Source organism: Hippoglossus stenolepis, chromosome 9 (genome assembly GCF_022539355.2).
Source record: "Hippoglossus stenolepis isolate QCI-W04-F060 chromosome 9, HSTE1.2, whole genome shotgun sequence".
In the NCBI taxonomy this organism is placed as follows: domain Eukaryota; kingdom Metazoa; phylum Chordata; class Actinopteri; order Pleuronectiformes; family Pleuronectidae; genus Hippoglossus; species Hippoglossus stenolepis.
Window position 1 is genome coordinate 28,493,058 of NC_061491.1, and position 22,119 is coordinate 28,515,176.

A 22,119-nucleotide genomic window follows, 5' to 3' on the forward strand; every position below is an offset into this window, starting at 1 on the left:
AAAAGTAAGAAACGATTCCAGCGTCAGGTTTTCATTTTAGTGACTGATAATAAAACATCAGAGCAGAAACAAAGACTCAAACTCAGCGAACCATCATCATTACACACGTAAAATATGTTTATAATATATGTACATGATGCAAAGTACAAAATGTAACGTTCCTGAAATGTTCTGGAACTTTTCCTGTTGCGAGTCTGGTCCGGTCCATCTCCTGCTTCTTCTTCAGAGAGGTAGACAAACATTTCCCAGTTCGTTTCTGGGAACAGCTCAAAGCCTGAAGAAACGACACTGACGCAGCTCAGTAGTTTGTCAATAGGACATTTTATTTCATACGTCTGTTGTCTTTATTCAAATTACAGTAATATACTTGCTGAGATGACGACCGGCTGCAGCCTGGACAGCTAAAACTCACAGCTGTACTACTTGAAGCAAACTTTTCTTTTTTTCCCTCCACCTTTTTTAAAATGATCTCGCAACAGAAAAAAGCACAAACTGTTTATGCCATGTGATGTGATGAGTGGAGGTGACGTCAGGGTGGTCGGGTTTTAGTGCTGGTCTAAAAAAAAACAACAGAAACAAACAGAAGAACAAACGGAAAAGAAAAGAAGCCTGCGCGTTGTGGTAGAAGGATCAGAATATGGCACATTTGGTCCACGTTGGTAGTTTTATTATCTCGTTTTCAAACATGTAAGAAACAAAAGAAGAAAGTAGATCATCATCGTTGAACGTGTTGTTTTTAATGACAGCATACTGAAGACACGACTGTAGAGGGCGCCGCTCGTTACGTTTCTCTCTGTTAAAATCTGGATTCGTCAGCCAATCGTTTGTTTCTACTCTCCCTGGTACAGTATCATCATTAATATCTTCTTTCCATCCAAAATGAGGGGGTGGGGGGGAGGGGGTGGAGCTTCGTGGATGATTGACAGGGACGGCTTTGGACATTCACAGGAAGTAGTCAGGAGTGCGTCTGGTCACGTGGGGCTCGCCACGACGGGGGGCGGGGTCAAACTGAAGGCTGAGGAGGCAGAAAGTGTTCAGTTATTGACGAGGTCACAAAAAAAGACGTGATTAAAGTTTGGGATTACGATTGTTCTCATGTTTAATGGAACTGCCTCTCAACTCCATGAACACGTGTGTGTGTTTGAATCGAAGCAGCTCCGGCTGGAATCATCTACTTACAAAGAGTATTTCAGAGTGTCATCCAGTTCCATGATGGCCGCCTGGTTTCCACAGCGGTAGCAGTAGTTTGGAGCACTGAAGATGGTCACCACGTTCTTATCGTGACCCCAGTTGTAGCCCTGAACGGCACAAACAAACAACTTGAATTAACGTCCTGTGGTGGTTTGCCTCCACCAACATGTTCAGAGGTCCCTGTGACCTTTGACCTCTGAAATCTAATCAGTTCATCTTTGAGTCCAAGTGAGAACTGGTCAAAATGTGAAGAAATCTCCTTAAGACAGACTTGAGATATCAGCTGAGTCTCAATCCTTCAATCATCCATCATCATCCATCCATAACCCCCGGCTGTTTTCAGAGGGTCTGACGCTGTGTGACGAGAGTTTCCCTTCAGGTGTAAATGTAAAGATTCTATCAGGCTCTCGCTGCTGCAGCTGAATCTCATCTGAAAGAAGCATGACCTGGAGCGAAGCTGCTCCAGAAATAGCGACGGAGCAGAACTGCACCCTGGTACCTCCATCATGTTACCATGGAGACACTGATTTCTGTGGATCCTTCAGTCCACTTGTGCCTGAGCGTCTGTGCCAACTTGACTAAAATACACTCAGAGTCACGCTTCAGATACGAGTGTGTGTGTTTCTCCAGAGAACAACATTTCAGGTCATTTGTCATTTTTACATTAAGTCTCACACGGACGACAAAGTCTCCGACTGTAGCTTAGTCACAACTGGATATTTATCAAAAATGTTTAAAAAAAAGAAAACATGAGTTTGACAGTTGTTTGAAAAAATCTCAAAGCACCTGAGGGTAAATTCCATCTTCAGTTCATTTTAGAAGAAATGAATTAATTCAAAACTGGCTGTGAAAATACAAACAACTATGTCCTGTGTGTGTTGCGTCTCCATCAGTGATATTTAATTCATGAAGCACAAAGTCACATTTGAAGAAAAGTTCATTTAAAAATTTGTTTGCGTCTTCTCAATTCAACTAAACAACCATTTGGTTTGTTTTATTGAGTTTGGTCAGACTGTCTCTGAGCAGTTAGTGTGTGTGTGTGTGTGTTACCTCCATGACCAGCTGATGGGCACGGGACACCAGCGTGAGGCCGTTGGCGTGGTTGAAGGTTTCAGAGATGTCCTGTCCAAAGGTGTAACCGGCACCTCGGGGGGAGATGCCCCACCCACCGCGATCGTCAGGGTCCGACCACAGCAGGTCACACATCGGGCCCTGAGAGAGAAACACTCCAGTTTCACAGCGAGAAGTTCTTATACCACCATCACAAACTCCTCAGATACCCCTGGAAGTGCCTGGTCAGACGGCAGCACGTCTTTAAAGTCAGATTACACTGAATTTTCTTACTTAAAGTCTTAATTACTCCAAACCAGAAGTTGTTGTACTGTAGGCGATGTATCAGATAAACTCCATGTGCCGCAGCTTGTACCACGTGCCATGTAGAAAATGACTATAGAGTATAAAATTTCACGTGAATGTTCTCAGCCGTCAGCATGAAACTCTCACTCCCTCTCTTCTGCTCACCCCCCCGCCCTGTCCAGGAAACTCCCCTTCATGTATTTTAGTATCAGGAGGGGAGGGGCTCAGAGACTTGGAGAGAGAGACGAGTCCCAGCGAGTTGACGTGTTCACAGACGGTTATTGACAGATTGTTCATATTCTTTGTGAAAACTGAACTAATCAGTTTACAAATGATGAACGTGAGCGGCTTGTGTGTGTGTGTGTGTGTGTGTGTGTGTGTGTGTGTGTGTGTGTGTGTGTGTGTGTGTTGTGTTGTGGGACGTGTTCATGCAATGGGTCCGATGTCCGTTTTCTAGGAGGTGCATTCAGGGACCATTGGAAATGCTAACATCCGCTAGCTCCGCCACTTCCTGTGGACTTTTATGAATTTAACATTTCTACAGTGATTTAGAGGAGATTTCAAAAATATCGAGATATATATTGTGTATCGCGATATTTATTTTAGGCCATATTGCCCAGCCCTACTGTACTGCCACTGAGAAGTGTTATTTTTAGAGCAGCAAAGAAGAGGAAGTGATTTCCTGCAGAGTAGCGTTAGCCAGAGCTAGCTAACATGTCATTAATATGGATGTATTTCATGCTGGAGTACAAGTAAAACTGTGTCATGCACATGAATATGTGTATGAATCCCTCAGTTTTGAGAGGAGAAACTAGTTTTGTCAATTACAACACTAACGATCTCAAAGCATTTGAGGAACCATCACATGAAAGAACACGAGGAGTTCAAGACGAAGGACGAACGGCAGCCGTTAACAAACGTTTTTTTAAATGCATTGCTATCAGATCGATTCTCTATCAGGAAGAGAAAATGGTATCAGAGCATCTCTAGTCTTTTTACATCTTTTAAAAAATGTATTTGGTTATATACGTTCAAAAATAAACATTCTGCTTCTATTTGGGCACGTCTGGTTGGACGTGAACCAGCAACGCACTAGTGTCCGAGTGTAGCTCCACGTCCTGGTGACGTAGTGATGCATCGCAGACCGTTGAAAAATATACACTTGATATAATATTTGTTAACTAGGATACAATGCAGAAGAATAAAACATAAACCCGGTGATGATCAACGCTGAAGGTCTTTAACGTGCGTGTGCACCAACATGTGGATTAGTCAGATGCTGAAAACAGTCCCCAACAAACGCACTATAACAAAACTCTGTTTCCTGTTTCCAGCAGGACCCAGTGGCTCAGAGAGCGTGTACCTCATGTGGGACTTCTTGCAGGCGGTCCAGAGCTCGTATGTGATCCAGAGTGTCTATGGACGGAGACAAACCTCCGTGGAGACAGAAGATCTGAAACAAAATCACAAGAAATCAACATTCATCTGCTGACGTTTTCTTTTATCTTCCAGTCGTCTGCTTCTCAGACGAGATTTCATCAAGATGCATGTTACTCAGATTCAGGACGTCACATTCAGCCGGGACCTCACACCGTGACAACTTCCTGTCCGAGAGGGAATACATCACACTACAAAAACAAGATGCTGTCATTCAATACCTGTCCGTCAACCAGCGCAGTGAGCGGCAGGTAGTCGAACAGGTCTGTGAAGTACTTCCAGACGTTTGCGTTGCCGTACTTCCTCAGACACTCATCATAGAAGCCGTAGACCTGCGTGATCTGCCGCGACTCGTGGTTCCCTCGCAGGATGGTGATTCGCTCCTGGAAACGAACCTTGATGACAAGACAGAATAAAAGAAACAAATTAAAATCTGGAACGACAAATTATTGACATTTTGACCAGAATCAGACGATTAAAAAAGTCCAAAGCCATTAATTATGTTTAATATTATTACCATTGATCTGGTGCTGATGCTGTATTTTTATTGGGTTTATTTATTGTTAATCAAACTGTAGTATTTTATACATTAGTATATATAAAATATATATATGTACACTTTTAAAAACACTGCTGCTACCTCACTGTAAAACTAATTTCCTCGTGCGATAATAATAAATCTGAGATTTTCTTCAGATGCAGTGAAGCTGTGTTTCTACTGCAGGAGCTAGGAACCTTTGGAGGAACTCTACGTTTCCACAGGGACACGGATCTACTTCAACTTCCAGGAGTTTATTTCTGAACATTTGTGATTGGTTGAATCCTCCAGTTTCTTATTTCAGCAACCAAACAAAGCACTAAGTGAAACTCCTCATGTTTACCATGCATATCATTTAGCTGAAGAAGAGACTTCCGATAACTATTAGGGGCAATTCGGGGTTCAGTATCTTGCCCAAGGACACTTCGGCATGCAGATGGGAAAGACTGGGATCGAACCGCCGACCTTCTGGAGGGTGGACGACCGTTCTGCTCCTCATCCACAGCCACCTCTACTCCCTGTTTCATCAACGCTGGACCCTAAACTCAACTCAACTGTATTTATAAAGCACCTTCCATACAAACGTGCAGACGTGGGTGCTTCATAAGGGAAATGTGTCAAACACAAGAGTGGTGACAAGTCAAACACTGAGGCTGTAACACGACGACTTTACTTTCTTTTCAGATTGAACGTCCAGGCGGACGTTTTATGGGACAAAATGTATGGAACAACTTTATTGATCTGGCAGGATCATAATAAAGATAAAATACATAACGTATCTGTGTATGGGAGAATTATTAGCTTCCTGCTCATCTGTACTGTCAGCTGACAGATTGCTGCGCTGGGTTTTAACAAGACGTTTATGAAGCAATAAAACATCAGCACAGACACTGACGACAGACGCTTTCAGACCAGGGAGCGTGGCGTCTGCTCATAACATGAACTTTTCAGGAGTTGAATTCTGAAGCTGACGAAGATCCGGCCTGTTTGTTCTCTTCTGTCGGAGCAAATTCAATTCTGATTATTTTTAGATACACTGATGCAGGTTCAGCGTCCTGCTGATCAGATCTGTCTTGATAAAACAAAATGTCCACCGAGAGCAGGAACCGACTGAGAATCAACATCTGAACGTGTTGCTGCAATATTTTAAATTCTGAAAAAAGACCAGCAGTGGTTTCGTGCTGTTCTGTGACGACAGGAGCTTCAGGCTTCATCCCCACTGATTCCTTTATATTTAAAACTGAAAAGAACCCACGTACACATGAAGGGTTCAGCTCTTTATCAGTAATAATCTCTGTTCACACTCTTTTTCACCTAAATAAATGGGTATATGCAGTTTTGGGGAATGTGGGTGAACCTGCAAAAAAAAGGGCGATTGACTTCTTTCAGTAGCAGAGTTTCCCTTTCTGGTGTTTTTCCTGGTGATTTACGCTTCAGGAGCTTTCTGCCCGTGCTACATTTTGCAATGTCCAGAAAAAAATTACACATTGTTCAAAAGAAATAAAAAAAGGAGGGGTTTGATGTTTCAGTCGAGAGGCTGCAGCTGATTGGATGAAGGTTGTGTGACGAAAAATTGATGAAAAGTTTAATTTATCCTCAAGTCGATAAAACTGTTGACATTAAAATCAGGGTTTTGCAGGTTTCAACGGTTCGGACTTATTAATAATATGAAAGAAAATTAGTTGTGATAAAAAGAGCAACAATTATATAACCGCCCTGAAAGCATCGTCTACTAGCTTCAGACAGACGGTGATGTCGCTTACCTTTAACGTGACGAGCAGCGTGACCGTCTCCACGGAGTAGTAGCCTCTATCGACGTAGTCTCCCATGAACAGGTAGTTGGTGTCGGGAGACTTGCCTCCGATCTTAAACAGCTCCATCAGGTCGTGGAACTGACCGTGGACATCGCCACACACCGTCACCGGGCATCGCACCTGAGGGGGGGGGGGACGGACGGCATCATTACTGAGTAAACTTAACACTGACCCTATTCACAGTCCTACTGAGATCAAGCTGCTGTTGAAGGTAAATCTTCTCCAAAGCTACTTCAGACTGAAGCTTCCCTGCTCCAAGGACAGATCAATATTTCTGACTGATCCATTTTACAATGTTAAGTCTTTTCTTTTTTAAACTACTTAAAGGCTACATAGCCACTGTTTACTTTGTATGTTCAAATATTTTATAGAAAAGGAGTGTGTTGAAGTGAATGGGATTTATCGTTTTGTTTTTTCGTGGAAATTCCATGGTAAATGGACATGGATATTTCAGTTAGGTGGTGTTTCAAAGTGTGAGAGAGTGTGTGTGTGTGTGTGTGTGTGTGTGTGAGAGAGAGTGATGTGTGTGTGTGTGAGAGAGAGTGAGTGTGAGTACTTGAGGCTCACGCAGGTTGTGATATTGTTCAGACAGCGGAGGCTCTAAACACTCAACAGGAGCAAACAGTGAGATTCAGAAGTAGGTGATATGTTTTCAGAAATACAGAAACTTTCACCAGGAGAGATAAATGATCTAGTTTCTTTTCTGCTGTAGGTTCGGCTGAACAGAGTCGTCCTGTTGTTTCTCTGCTGGTGTTTGTGCATCTTTTGTTGTTTCAGCAAATTATTCCTATAAAACTATATTTTAATCAGGTTCCATTTTTCTGTGGTAAAGTCAAGAACCAGACGCGTGTGAATCTCACCTCCTGCACGTTGGACTCCTTGGTCAGGATCTCCTTGGCCTGCAGAGAACACAGAGACACACATTCATTATTAGATGACTGATCTTTTTATGTAAAACTAAAGTGAGCAGTCGTGAGGTCCAATAAAACTCTTCAAACACAAGCCAAGCAAAAATCATAAATATAAAGGGTTAGGGGATGAGTGAATGTGTCACTTCCGTCACATTCCAGTTAATCAGAAAAATCATCTGAGGTTAGTTACAGCCAGAGATGATTAAAAAGAAAACCTGCAACGGCTGCATCAGTGGAAGAATCTCAAACTTGATTATATTTATTGTAATTTACTAAATAAGAAATACAACTTTTTTAAGTTTCGGCCTCTGGGAAAATCATTCAACGCTCGTTCAAAACACGAGTCGCATTAATTTCATCAATTAAAAGGCTTCAATAGGTGACTGCAAATTCCACATCTGCTTCCAACATGTTTTATCATGATTATTCACTGGAGATAGTTTTTTTTTTTTTAAATCAACCCTTGAAATTTCATTTTAAAATGTGACATCTTCAAATTATTTTTGTCTAAAACAAGGAGAAAATGATTTATGGAAGACTTGCTCATTTTTCTGTTGATCCCCTCGTGGAGAAACCAACAACCTCTCAACAAGACGATTAATCTATTATTGGACAGAAACGACACAGTTCAGCCTCTGCATCACAATCTGGACTCGGGACATTTTCAGTTAAACCAAACGAGACATTTGAGGACGGCACCTTTGACTCTGCAAAGTCAATATCTCAACATTTCAGACACTTAATCGACCAAACTTATAAATTTGCAGATGAATTACTGATGAAGACAATGACGTTGCTGCCTTCGACACCAGCACACATCTGACTGATATCAGGGCTGGAGGTGCTGGACACAAACAAAATCACGGATTTCTCTAAACGAAAAGACGATGACATTATTTCTTCATACTGAACGTACAAGTCATGAACTTATGACTCAGGACAAGTATTATATCAACTAATTGTTATTTCTTCAGAGAAAATAACTCAGTTGCAGGTAGAGCTGCAAGAATAATCATGAATGATCTTTTTCAATGAATCGCTTATTGAGTCAATGAAACAAAAGATTTGTAGAAATATCTCAGAGCTAAATGTGACATCTTCAAATGACTTGTTATCATTGTCCAACAAATACAGTTCATTCTGAATAAGTCCAGTTTTATTACGGACAGAAATTATATTAAAATGATTATCAACAATTAACACTTTACATTTCAATGTTATTCTTGTTAAGTGTAAAGACTTGGTGTTTTAAACTTGATGAGCAGAGAATGATAAACACTTGATAAACAGGAAAACATATGTATGAGGTGTAACACTAATATGCGCTATACGTCCTCCTGAGTTTACACAGTGCATGCTACATACATACATACATACATACATACACAAACACACTTACACACACACACACACACACACACACACACACACACACACACACACACACACACACACACACACACACACACACACACACACACACACACACACACACACACACACACACACACACACACACACACACACACACACACACACACACACACGTCCAGCCATTTCCGACTACGTAAATCTCAGATGACTTGGAACCATGTGCTGCATCCTGACTTATCTGATTGGACAGGATTTCAGATCATTTGACTTTTGTCCATGAAGGTTCAGTGTTGTCTGTCCCAGTCGGACCGGATCAGTGTTGTCTGTCCCAGTCGGTACCGGGATGTGTCGGTGCAGGTTCAGTGTTGTCTGTCCCAGTCGGTGCAGGATCAGTGTTGTCTGTCCCAGTCGGTACCGTGATGTGTCGGTGCAGGTTCAGTGTTGTCTGTCCCAGTCGGTACCGTGATGTGTCGGTGCAGGTTCAGTGTTGTCTGTCCCAGTCGGTACCGTGATGTGTCGGTGCAGGTTCAGTGTTGTCTGTCCCAGTCGGTGCCCGATGTGTCGGTGCAGGATCAGTGTTGTCTGTCCCAGTCGGTACCGTGATGTGTCGGTGCAGGTTCAGTGTTGTCTGTCCCAGTCGGTACCGGGATGTGTCGGTGCAGGATCAGTGTTGTCTGTCCCAGTCGGTACCGGGATGTGTCGGTGCAGGATCAGTGTTGTCTGTCCCAGTCGGTACCGGGATGTGTCGGTGCAGGTTCAGTGTTGTCTGTCCCAGTCGGTACCGTGATGTGTCGGTGCAGGATCAGTGTTGTCTGTCCCAGTCGGTACCGTGATGTGTCGGTGCAGGATCAGTGTTGTCTGTCCCAGTCGGTACCGTGATGTGTCGGTGCAGGATCAGTGTTGTCTGTCCCAGTCGGTACCGTGATGTGTCGGTGCAGGATCAGTGTTGTCTGTCCCAGTCGGTACCGGGATGTGTCGGTGCAGGATCAGTGTTGTCTGTCCCAGTCGGTACCGGGATGTGTCGGTGCAGGATCAGTGTTGTGATAACAGTTTCAGACCGACTTTCTGGTGCAACCAACCCGAGGTGACGCCTGAAACCTGAGACTCAACTCATCCATTCACCGTGAAAGCGACGAGGCGCGGTGCGAATCATCACATGCACTTATTTCTGTGTTTTTACATAGAACACACAAATATGAATAAACACGCAGATTCAAACACTAGCCCAGTCCTGCGCTGTTCCTTGTTAATCAACGAGCAGTAAAAAGGGCTCCGACTACTTGCTGGTAATGATGTAAAGGATGCGAATTTTCGGCCTCTCAGAGACGACGGTCGCCGGATAAACCGTCTCCACCAGTACCGTACCGGGGGCTCGGTCAGAGCATTAAGCCGAATTCTCGGGTGTGAACATGCAAGTGGATCTGGCTCTGACCGCGGGGCTGTGGAACACAGAGCCGCAGGATGACCGATCGAAAACAGGGCGAAAATAGCCGCCTTGCTGTAACCTCATTCCAGGAATTAGTCGGAGCCGCTTTCGCAATCCAGGCCACACTGAGAGCGAGGCCGCCCGACACGGACCGAACCCGGTGTGAGCCACTTACCTTCTCGCAGAGCGTCCGGACTTGGTTTTCCGAGAGCTGCTTACACTCGTTTAGCTGTTCGATCCATTGGTCTAGTTCTTTAGTAAAGGATTTGTCTTCCATGACAGCTGCTAAGCTAGCTGTGTTAGCTACCTGGAAAAAAACAGACTGGCCTGTGGCGCTAGCTGCTTTAGCCTTTAGCTCGTCGTATTGTTAACCCGATCTAGTCCCGCCAAACCGGCTGGAAAATCAACAAGACCTAAACTTCACGAGCCCTTCAGTCAGCTTCTGTCATGATAAATGAGCGATGTCGAATTACCGACGTTAAAAAGCAGCCTGTGTGAACCGGGGGAGGAGAAAAGGTCGAAAGTCCCCGATGCGGCACGAACAGCAGCGTCGCAGCGGTTAGCCGATTCACTGAAGGAGCTAGCTACCACAACATCCGGGCATTTCAGCAGCGCTCAGCCAGCGCACCAGCGACAACATGTGGACAGACAGGGGACTGCAAGGCGGTGTAAAGGAGCGGGGACGACCACAGGAGACTGTAGAGGACACATGATGAACTGTAGAGGACACATGATGAACTGTAGAGGACACATGATGACCTGTAGAGGACACATGATGAACTGTAGAGGACACATGATGAACTGTAGAGGACACATGATGACCTGTAGAGGACACATGATGAACCCTAGAGGACACATGATGAACTGCAGAGGACACATGATGACCTGTAGAGGACACATGATGAACTGTAGAGGACACATGATGAACTGCAGAGGACACATGATGAACTGTAGAGGACACAGGATGAACTGTAGAGGACACATGATGAACTGTAGAGGACACATGATGAACCCTAGAGGACACATGATGAACTGCAGAGGACACATGATGACCTGTAGAGGACACATGATGAACTGTAGAGGACACATGATGAACCCTAGAGGACACATGATGAACTGTAGAGGACACATGATGAACTGCAGAGGACACATGATGAACTGTAGAGGACACATGATGAACTGTAGAGGACACATGATGAACTGTAGAGGACACATGATGAACTGTAGAGGACACATGATGACCTGTAGAGGACACATGATGAACTGTAGAGGACACATGATGAACTGTAGAGGACACATGATGACCTGTAGAGGACACATGATGAACTGTAGAGGACACATGATGAACTGTAGAGGACACATGATGAACTGTAGAGGACACATGATGAACTGTAGAGGACACATGATGAACCCTAGAGGACACATGATGAACTGCAGAGGACACATGATGAACTGTAGAGGACACATGATGAACTGTAGAGGACACATGATGAACTGCAGAGGACACATGATGAACTGTAGAGGACACAGGATGAACCCTAGAGGACACATGATGAACTGTAGAGGACACATGATGAGCCCTAGAGGACACATGATGAACTGTAGAGGACACATGATGAACCCTAGAGGACACATGCTGAACTGTAGAGGACACAGGATGAACCCTAGAGGACACATGATGAGCCCTAGAGGACACATGATGAACTGTAGAGGACACAGGATGAACCCTAGAGGACACATGATGAACTGTAGAGGACACATGATGAACTGTAGAGGACACATGATGAACCCTAGAGGACACATGATGAACTGCAGAGGACACATGATGAACTGTAGAGGACACATGATGAACTGTAGAGGACACATGATGAACCCTAGAGGACACATGATGAACTGTAGAGGACACAGGATGAACCCTAGAGGACACATGATGAGCCCTAGAGGACACATGATGAACTGTAAAGGACACATGATGAACCCTAGAGGACACATGATGAACTCTAGAGGACACATGATGAACCCTAGAGGACACATGATGAGCCCTAGAGGACACATGATGAACTGTAGAGGACACATGATGAACTGTAGAGGACACATGATGAACCCTAGAGGACACATGATGAACTGTAGAGGACACATGATGAGCCCTAGAGGACACATGATGAACTGTAGAGGACACATGATGAACTGTAGAGGACACATGATGAGCCCTAGAGGACACATGATGAACTGTAGACGACACATGATGAACTGTAGAGGACACATGATGAACTGTAGAGGACACATGATGAACTGCAGAGGACACATGATGAACTGCAGAGGACACATGATGAACTGTAGAGGACACATGATGACCTGTAGAGGACACATGATGAACTGTAGAGGACACAGGATGAACCCTAGAGGACACATGATGAACTGTAGAGGACACATGATGAGCCCTAGAGGACACATGATGAACTGTAAAGGACACATGATGAACTGCAGACGACACATGATGAACTGCAGAGGACACATGATGACCTGTAGAGGACACATGATGACCTGTAGAGGACACATGATGAACTGTAGAGGACACAGGATGAACCCTAGAGGACACATGATGAACTGTAGAGGACACATGATGAGCCCTAGAGGACACATGATGAACTGTAGAGGACACAGGATGAACCCTAGAGGACACATGATGAACTGTAGAGGACACATGATGAACTGTAGAGGACACATGATGAACTGTAGAGGACACATGATGAACTGTAGAGGACACAGGATGAACCCTAGAGGACACATGATGAACTGCAGAGGACACATGATGACCTGTAGAGGACACATGATGAACTGTAGAGGACACATGATGAACTGTAGAGGACACAGGATGAACCCTAGAGGACACATGATGAGCCCTAGAGGACACATGATGAACTGTAAAGGACACATGATGAACCCTAGAGGACACATGATGAACCCTAGAGGACACATGATGAACTGTAGAGGACACATGATGAACCCTAGAGGACACATGATGAGCCCTAGAGGACACATGATGAACTGTAGAGGACACATGATGAACCCTAGAGGACACATGATGAACTGTAGAGGACACATGATGAGCCCTAGAGGACACATGATGAACTGTAGAGGACACATGATGAACCCTAGAGGACACATGATGAACTGTAGACGACACATGATGAACTGTAGAGGACACATGATGAACTGTAAAGGACACATGATGAACCCTAGAGGACACATGATGAACTGCAGACGACACATGATGAACTGCAGAGGACACATGATGAACCCTAGAGGACACATGATGAACTGCAGAGGACACATGATGACCTGTAGAGGACACATGATGAACCCTAGAGGACACATGATGAACTGTAGAGGACACATGATGAGCCCTAGAGGACACATGATGAACTGTAGAGGACACATGATGACCTGTAGACGACACATGATGAACCCTAGAGGACACATGCTGAACTGTAGAGGACACATGATGAACCCTAGAAGACACATGATGAACTGCAGACGACACATGATGAACTGCAGAGGACACATGATGAACTGTAGAGGACACATGATGAACTGTAGAGGACACATGATGAACCCTAGAGGACACATGATGAACTGTAGAGGACACATGATGAACCCTAGAGGACACATGATGAACTGTAGAGGACACATGATGAACCCTAGAGGACACATGATGAACTGTAGAGGACAAATGTTAAACCCTAGAGGACACATGATGAACTGTAGAGGACACATGATAAACCTGAGAGGAGACATGATACATCCTAGAGGACACATGATAAACCTGAGAGGACACATTATAAACCTGAGAGGAGACATGATACACCCTAGAGGACACATGATGAACCCTAGAGGACACATGTTAAACCTGAGAGGACACATGATGAACCTGAGAGGAGACATGATACATCCTAGAGGACACATGATGAACCCTAGAGGACACATGTTAAACCTGAGAGGACACATGATGAACCTGAGAGGACAAAGGCAGAGAGAGAAGTGGACATCAGGACAGTTTAAAAGTGTAAGTATATAATATATATAACTACTAATATACTATACCCAATAGTACTAGTTTAATAAAGTCCTCATAGACATCAGCAGAGACTCAGGTAGTTGACAGTTGAAGAAAGACACTCGTATGAGACACAAGGGACAGAAATGTTGAGTTGGTCAACGTTACATATAAAGTGACGCTAAGTGTCTGTTTGAGTGTTTTTAAAAATATCTTCTCAGTTAAAAACAAGTCAGAGACATATTTTGAGTCATATCTTTATAAATTTGCTGATGGATTCTGACGTCTCTCCTGTGTGTCCATCTTGTCTGTCTTCCGTCTGACATCAGCTCCAGAAATGCAGGGGAATGTGGTATTGTATATAAGCTATTGGTTGTATATAGTATTTATTTAGTTGTAATTGTTGTAATATTTGCTAAGTGAACTAAAACATCAGTGTGGAGAAGTTTCTCTCAGAAATGAAACTTGGTTGGATTAAGGCACCAACATTATTTAGGTGTTTTGAAAAGATCGTTTCCCGCCACTTCACTTTTACTTCACTCGCACGACAAAGAGAAAACGATATTTAATATAATATTTTTATTCATCAGAATCAATCAAGTATACATGTAATGATTGTCATACCTTTACTTTGAAAAGACAACATTAGAACAGAGTATTAGATATAGAACATATAAAAGAAGCTGATATATAAACAAAGGATCTATCAACACAGGTGTAGTTTTCCACCTCTGGAGACACAAGTTGAAGTTTGATGCTTCTGATTGGGAAGTTAACGGCTGTTTATACTAACTCACTGTGTGGTGAAAGCAAAAACTTACATAGTAGCTTGAAGATGCAAATAGTGTAACTAGTGTAACTAGTGTAACTAGCCTACTACTCCTGATTGCAGTCATGCATCTTTGTTGATAAACTGTCTAGTAAAAGTCTAAATTCTTCTATAGTTCACACTCACAAGTAGGAAGTTTGCTGCCCTTTTCTTTCTTTGCATAGTTTTAATGATAGGATATGTTTGAGGTTTGAAGTATTTGTCTGATCAAACAAATTAATTTAAACTCGTTATAGAAGAGTCTGGAAGATTCAGTTGTGACTAACTTATTTCAGAAAATAATTATTAGCTGCCTGCCTAATTCAGAGTTTCCAGTTTCTCTACCTCCATGTGTCTGGGAGAAAACCTACACATACCCGTGAAAGGCCAATATATAAATCAGACTTACAAGTCATTTTAAAAGCATAAATTCTGAATAAAAAAGTGTTTGTCATCGTGCCTGACCCTCTCACCAGGAAATCTGATCAACTTTTGATTTCAGGATGAACCTTTAACGCCAAAATTATTTATAATTTGTTCTGAACAGTATCAGGAGTTAAAATCACCAACAGCAGATTGAAGCTTATAGTGAATTACTCACAGCCTCATAAACAGTGTCTCTGAATATATTGAACCGTTTGTCCTAGTTAGTAAAACATGACAAGAGTAAATTAATATAATAACACATCAACCCTAACCCCAAACACAAATCGTAATTAAAGAAAAATGTAATATGGGTTATGCATGGATAGACCAATTCTACAGTATGTCAGCACTCAGACGTTTATATCCCACAAATCTGTAACATAGAGAAGCTGTTGATAGTGAGAGTGGTTCAGATGCTCCAACTGATGACTGATGAGCACAACTTGTTCCTCCTGTTTGAACCGACACTCCTCTAACAGCTTGTCCACTGACATCTGGACCCCTGAGGAAACCAGCACCAGGTGACCACAGGTGCTTTCATCACCGATCCAGCCTTCCAGTGAAATCTTCACAGCTGTTTGGTTGAATGAAAAGAAAGTCAGGATAACTCTGTCAGAGAGGATCTGGCAGTCGAACGCCAGTGGTGACCGTGATCCTAAGTACAGAACATCTGTGGCGTTGTCCTTTGCACAGTTGTCGATGGTGACTGAGCCGCTGGAAAGCCAACATGTAAATGTCCTTCCATCCCTCCGACCAGGTAATCGCCACCAGTGGACACCAAGATGTCGTCGCCATCCGAACCTTTGAGAAGGGAACTTTCGTAACCAGACAGCAAGATGTCAGAGAAGATGGTGCCAATCACAGTCTCCACGTCCTTCAATACGTCCCCTTCGGCATCAGCGTAGCGACCTTGTCCAGTGAGCAGGTTGACATAAACTCCTTGACCCTTTACATGATCCCCCCGGTACAGAACTGTGTCTCTGCCAGGACCTCCGTCTATTAGATCTGCTCCAGGTCCAGGAATGAAGACGTCGCTGCCAGAGTTTCCCATCATTGTGTCATCTCCATCCTCGCCATACAGAGTATCGTCTCCTAACCCACCAATCAGGATATCAGTTCCATTTCCTCCAATCAGTGTGTCATCTCCTTGACCTCCTTCCAAGGTGTCATCCTTCCACCCACCAATAAGCGCGTTGTCTTGATCGTTACCTAGGATGTCATTGGACTGGGAGGGGCAACCTTGCACCGTGTGGACCTTTGACAGATTTTGCCAAGAGCCGAGGTCGAAGCGACAGTCGGACTGCGACGGTGGCAGAGTCACTTTGAAAGCCTCAGTCTGGAATAAAGGAACTTCTGCAGTTGAGTTCAGTGATTTCAATTTAAAAATGACGCCGTCAGAGCTCTGAAATTCCAGGTGCTGGTTTTGGTAACTGTCGTTGTAGCCGATCAGTGTGAATTTGAATTGTTCCCCTTTTGTTGTGATTGTCACATTCAGATCTCCTGTTGATGATGAGTCCAGGGTAACTTGGCCGCCAGCGACAAAATCCATGTCAATCAACACGGTGTCTATTTTCTGGTCGTTCGCAAAGTTATCGATCATTAAGTTGTCTCCGTATCCCTGTTTGATGATGTAAGTGTCTTCTCCTTCACCTCCAGACATCAGTGCACCCCCGGTGGAAGGATCAAGCAAATTGTCATTCCTGTTCCCAACCATGATGTCGAAACCTGCCGAGCCAAGCATTTCTTTCACTGAGTCAACTTCAGCCATTACCATCACTTTGCCTTGGAGGCCACAGAAGAGCCTCTCCTTTGAATTCCTGCTTCTATATCTGAAACACTCCGGATGTTCTCCTCCCTGATCTGACTCTTTCTGGGAAAGTGCTTCAGGTTTCTGGTTTCTGTAATCAACAGTAATGGGGAACATTAAAGTCTTAATGTCGTCACAGCTGCTGATGTTCCAACTCAGTCCAGCTGTTATTCCATCGCTGGTCTTGATCTGCAGGTGCTGATGATACTTTGACTCAAACCAGGAGTTTAAAACAACATTTTCTCTGCCAGATACAGAGATGGTGATGCTGCGTACATCACAAGTACAAGTTATATTCTGATATTGATCTTTAATGAAGAGAATGTCCATGACTAGATCTGGTGAGAAGTTGCTGATGTTTTTAATTCCTTGGCCTGGTGTGATAACGTACCAGTCCTCACCTCCTCTACCCTGAAGGTTATCATCACCTCCTCCTGGGAGGAACACGTTGTGCTCTTCGTTCCCTCTGATGTCATCAGAAAAGGCTGACCCACGGACCTCTGTCACACTTTCATACGCCTCAGACTCCTCGAGGTCCACCAGCACAGGAGATGTGGCCTTGCTGTAATCAATACTGAAGCTTTTTATGCAGCTGGTGAATGTGTGAGCATCCAGACAATCATCCTTGTGAGCTGAGAGTGTGAAAGAGATCATGTCGTTGGTGATGAAGAACAAGTGTCTGTCGTTCGGTGATCGGAACCAGTTCAGTAAAGTCACGTTAATGTCTGTAGTCGCATGCGAAGCTGTCAGAACAACATCATCCCCTTGTACTGTGACGCTCAAAGTCTTTAGATCTGCTTCTATTAGGGCCGTGTCTGTTTCGTTGTCTTTGGAGTAATTTTCAATCATCACTGAAGAATGATTTCTACCTTTCACCATGTAGATGTCTCCTCCTTCACCACCAGTCAGATGATCTCCACCTCCTCCTCCATCCATGAGATTCTTCTCTCCATTTCCAATGAGCACATCATCAAACTGAGAGCCAAAGATGTTTGTGACTCTCTGTAAAAGTGGCTGTGATGCGTTCACATATTCACCATGTTTCTGAAACATCTTGTTAATTCCTCTGGCCACCAGCCGAACAGAAGAAACCACAGTGGAGGAAATCTCGAATAAGACTCCGTCTCCTGACATCATGTTCATGTGACGATACAGTTCTCCTGAAAACCAGTTTTGAATGGTCACAGTGTGGTCGCTCTCATACATAAACACAACGTCGTTCCCAGATTTAGACACAGAAATGTGACTGTAGTTAGCAGTGAAGTGAAGAGTGTCCAGAGCTTTAGATGGATCGTAGTTGTTAATGATTGTTTTACCGCCGTTGACAGGAATGATGTATGTGTCGTTTCCACCAGCGCCTTCGACGTAACTTCTCTGTGGACCGAGGAAGAATATGTCATCACCTGGTTCCCCATAGAGCTGGTAATAGTAAGTCAACATCAGCTCCATCACTCGCTCGTCCTCTGATTTGTCAACTGCAAAAAAGCGATTAGCATCTCTGTTTCCTTTGTATTTTCCATATCTTGAATTTGACACCGCTTCATAACCAGAAACCACTTTCACAGAGCCAGCTGGTATGAACCAGAGTATTTTCTTATATAGTGTCTTATACTGTAATTCATGTGACTCTCCCAGGCCAAGAATTATATCATTGCTTCCTTGTGTGTTAATGTTCCAACACTTTTTCCCAAAAGTCTCATCACTAGATACAAAAGAGTTCATGCAGAACCGAGACTGACCCTGATCAGCCAGGCAGAAGTCAATACCTCCTCCATTCCAAGAGGAGCTGCCGCTACTAAAATCAATGGCAGTCGCTCCATCGTGTTCCGTTATAACTGTGTAATATTGTTTATAGTCTGATATCTGCTCAACAAGTTTTTTACCCTCCTGAATTTCATCATAATGCCAATTGTAAAACACACTAGCCACTTGAATTGCAAAATGGAGAAGACCCTTCTCAACGCCAACAACAACAGCCCCCAGTTTATCCAGAAGTCCAGCGTCCGTGGGGAGACTGTTGAGTTCCTGCTCTACGCCCATATAAATATCATCAGAGACCATCCGGAGCACTGATAAAGCCAGGTTTATAGGCATGATAAAAGGTTCCAGTTCAGGCTGAACAAGTCCAACAACATCCAAATCAACCATAGTAGCATCTAAGACAGCATCAATCCCCCCCAGTGCACCCCCCCTCTCTATATCTTGTTCAAGATTGTATATCCCAAATCCAATCCCCACTATTGGTAGAGCTGTCATGGTGCCCTTCATTGCAGGACTTCTCATGATCGTTGCTGCAGCTCTGGCGATTCTTGTCTCTGAAGACAGAGCTTGTCTTGCAATAAGAGACATGGTCATACCTGTGACTCCATGAGCTGTTTGCAAAGCTCCCACTGCACCATCTTTAATGTCCCCCTGTTCAAAAGCATCAACAGCTCCTTTCATGCCCAGCAGGAGGCCGAGTGCACCGACAGCAGTTCCAGTGTGCTCTGCATACTTGTTGACTGGATGTTGGGGTTTTAAACCCTCCATGTCCTGAGCTGCTGTGTCAATGCCCTCTAACACATTTTCATTGTGGCGTCGACTCTCTGCAGATAACTCAACCCTGAATTCAACAGGTTTGGCATCAGTCTCCTTCGACACCAGCTCACATATGAACTGTCCCTTTTCTATTCGGTCACTTCCCTCCTTGAGATGCAGTCCCGCCAGAGTTTCACCATATGTCTCCTTCAGCTGGCTGTGGATTTCTTCAGCTAATGACGCAGATGCTCTTGAATAGTAGGATTCCAGTTTGAAGGTGTTTTCCAACTCGGAGGCAGATTTTAAGTCTTGCGATGTTACGTGGCCGTCATCGTATCCTCCTAAGGCACCAGATGGTTGATTCCAAACTCTGACTACTTTTGATTCAAAAGTGTTGTAATCTTTTATTATGGTTTCTCGTTCAGGTGATTTTTTTCCAATCACCTTGTATTTTTTCGCAACATCCAGTATCCGAGACATAACCCTTGGGTTACCTTTCTCTAACCACTTGGTGCACAGTTTGAGCTCTTTTTCTAGGACTGTCTTTAGTTTTTACTCCCTGTGAACTCGCTGTTGCTGAGCCACTGAATCCACGACTGCTTGGGTCAATCCAACTGCCTCCTGTTGCCATTGGGTGTCCATCAAAAAAGAAATCCACTCCAGCGGCATGGTTTTCTGCATTTGGGCTTTGTACCATATCCAGAGCCATGAGAGTCAGAGGAAATGTCCGGAAATTTCTAGCAGATTCAGATATAACTGAGGCTGTGAAGTATGTGGTGAACCAGGCCTCAGTGGAAAGACTTGGGACAGTTGTGTGCTCTCCCTTCAAAGTACTTTCCACATAATTGACATATGTCCCCTTTGGGTTTATATTAGGTTTCATTTCGCTGTATCTTTCTTTGCCGATCTGTTCCATAACACAGCTCTTAACTTTATTAATTCTGTCCTCATTTCCCATTTGATTGTTGTCAAGCTTTTTTCCAACTGGATGAACGTACAGATTTAAAGGATTAATTTCTAATATCCAGTCATTGATCATCAGGTATGTGAGCTCATTTTCTCCCGTCTTTGCATAGTGACGGATGATGCTTCTTACATCTTTGCCTGATTTAATCTCATAACACTTGGAAAGAATGCGCTTTAGTTCTGGCTCGTTCGTTATCCTACTTATTGTCTCCTTATTATTATTATCTATGATTTTTTACCCAATTAAAAAATAACTCTTTAACGGTTGCAAGTTTTGGAAGTCGACCTTTTCTGGAAGGGGCTGATCAGGATGAAAGAATCCCCAAGTTAGAGCCTCAACTTTAAATAAGCCATCACTGAACGTCTTAACGTCTTCATCCTGGGGAAGAAATCTCCTCGGCTCATTTGGCCATTTGTCTCTGTAGCTCAAAACCAACTTTGATTGACGCTTGTTCATCAGTAAGTTCCTTTCATTGGGAAACACTGCCTCTCCTTTGCTGCCAGGCTCATTTCTAATAATTGCGTCTCCGTTTCTATCAAGGTTTGCCACCACCTTCGTGCTGTCGTCTTTGTGACGCCACTTCACTCCGTCTGGAGAGATTTCTTGAGTAATTTTCTGTCCCGTGTGCTGGACCTGGATCACAGCATCCCTCAGGTGCAGCTCTGTCTCAATGCTGCTCTTACGAAGCTCTGTCAGCAGGGTTTGGATGAAGACTTTATCGGATCCGACCTCACATGCCACCACACTTGTTGTTTTGATCGTATCACTGACTCTGGAGGTCCTCTGAATAACTTTGGCCACATCTTGGGCTCCGTACCCAGACAATCTCGTCTCTCCTGAATTGTCTTTCGCCCCATGACCGACCAGCACCAGTCTGCTGTCCTCTGACAGAGGCACAGAGGCCCCACGGATCAGTTTTGGTCTTTGGTTTTCATCAAGAATGTAGACAGAGCTCACCTCTGGATGCTTCTCATACAGAAAAGTTGCAGCTTTTCTGACCACAGGGTCAGATTCCATCATGATGATCTGCTGGTGGTCGTACTGTGTGGTGTGATCAACTGGTCTTTGTGGAATTCTGTAGATGTAATTTGAGCCGGGTTGATCCATGACCTGGTACAGCTGGTGATTCTGCTGGTTGGTTTCTAAGACTGCTTTGATTACACAGATTTGAAAAAAGCGCATGAAGTTTTGCTGGAAGTGTGTGGACGTGCTTCCATTAAGGGAGAACACTGGAGAACCTGTCAGTGATGGTTTGAACATCAGCTCAGCAAGAGATGAGCCAGAAAGCCCAGATACACTTTGTCCATCTTCTGAAACACTTCCAAATATTTGCACTACGGTGTAGCCGTCTGCCTCAGGGCAACAGGACTCATTGTACAGACAGTCCTTGCTGACTATTACTGAGTAATGAGGATCCAGGCTGTATTCCTGTTGGACCCTGTCTTCTGTTGACTTCTCTTTGTCCGTCATGACCAGAAGTTTTTGACTGT

The 22,119-nt window shown here is 43.9% G+C and overlaps 1 protein-coding gene across 1 annotated transcript; it reads right to left on the minus strand.

Moving 5' to 3' along the window:
- Positions 1-302: 302 nt before the first annotated feature.
- On the minus strand, positions 303-10,634 carry LOC118114732 (serine/threonine-protein phosphatase 2A catalytic subunit beta isoform). Its single transcript, XM_035165351.2, has 8 exons — positions 10,223-10,634; positions 7,197-7,235; positions 6,286-6,456; positions 4,206-4,379; positions 3,911-4,000; positions 2,242-2,403; positions 1,180-1,298; positions 303-1,015 (listed from the first exon to the last, which is right to left on the minus strand). The coding sequence occupies exons 1-8, from the start codon at positions 10,322-10,324 to the stop codon at positions 943-945; spliced, it is 930 nt and encodes a 309-aa protein (XP_035021242.1). The 5' UTR covers positions 10,325-10,634; the 3' UTR covers positions 303-942.
- Between the last annotated feature and the right edge of the window lie 11,485 nt (positions 10,635-22,119).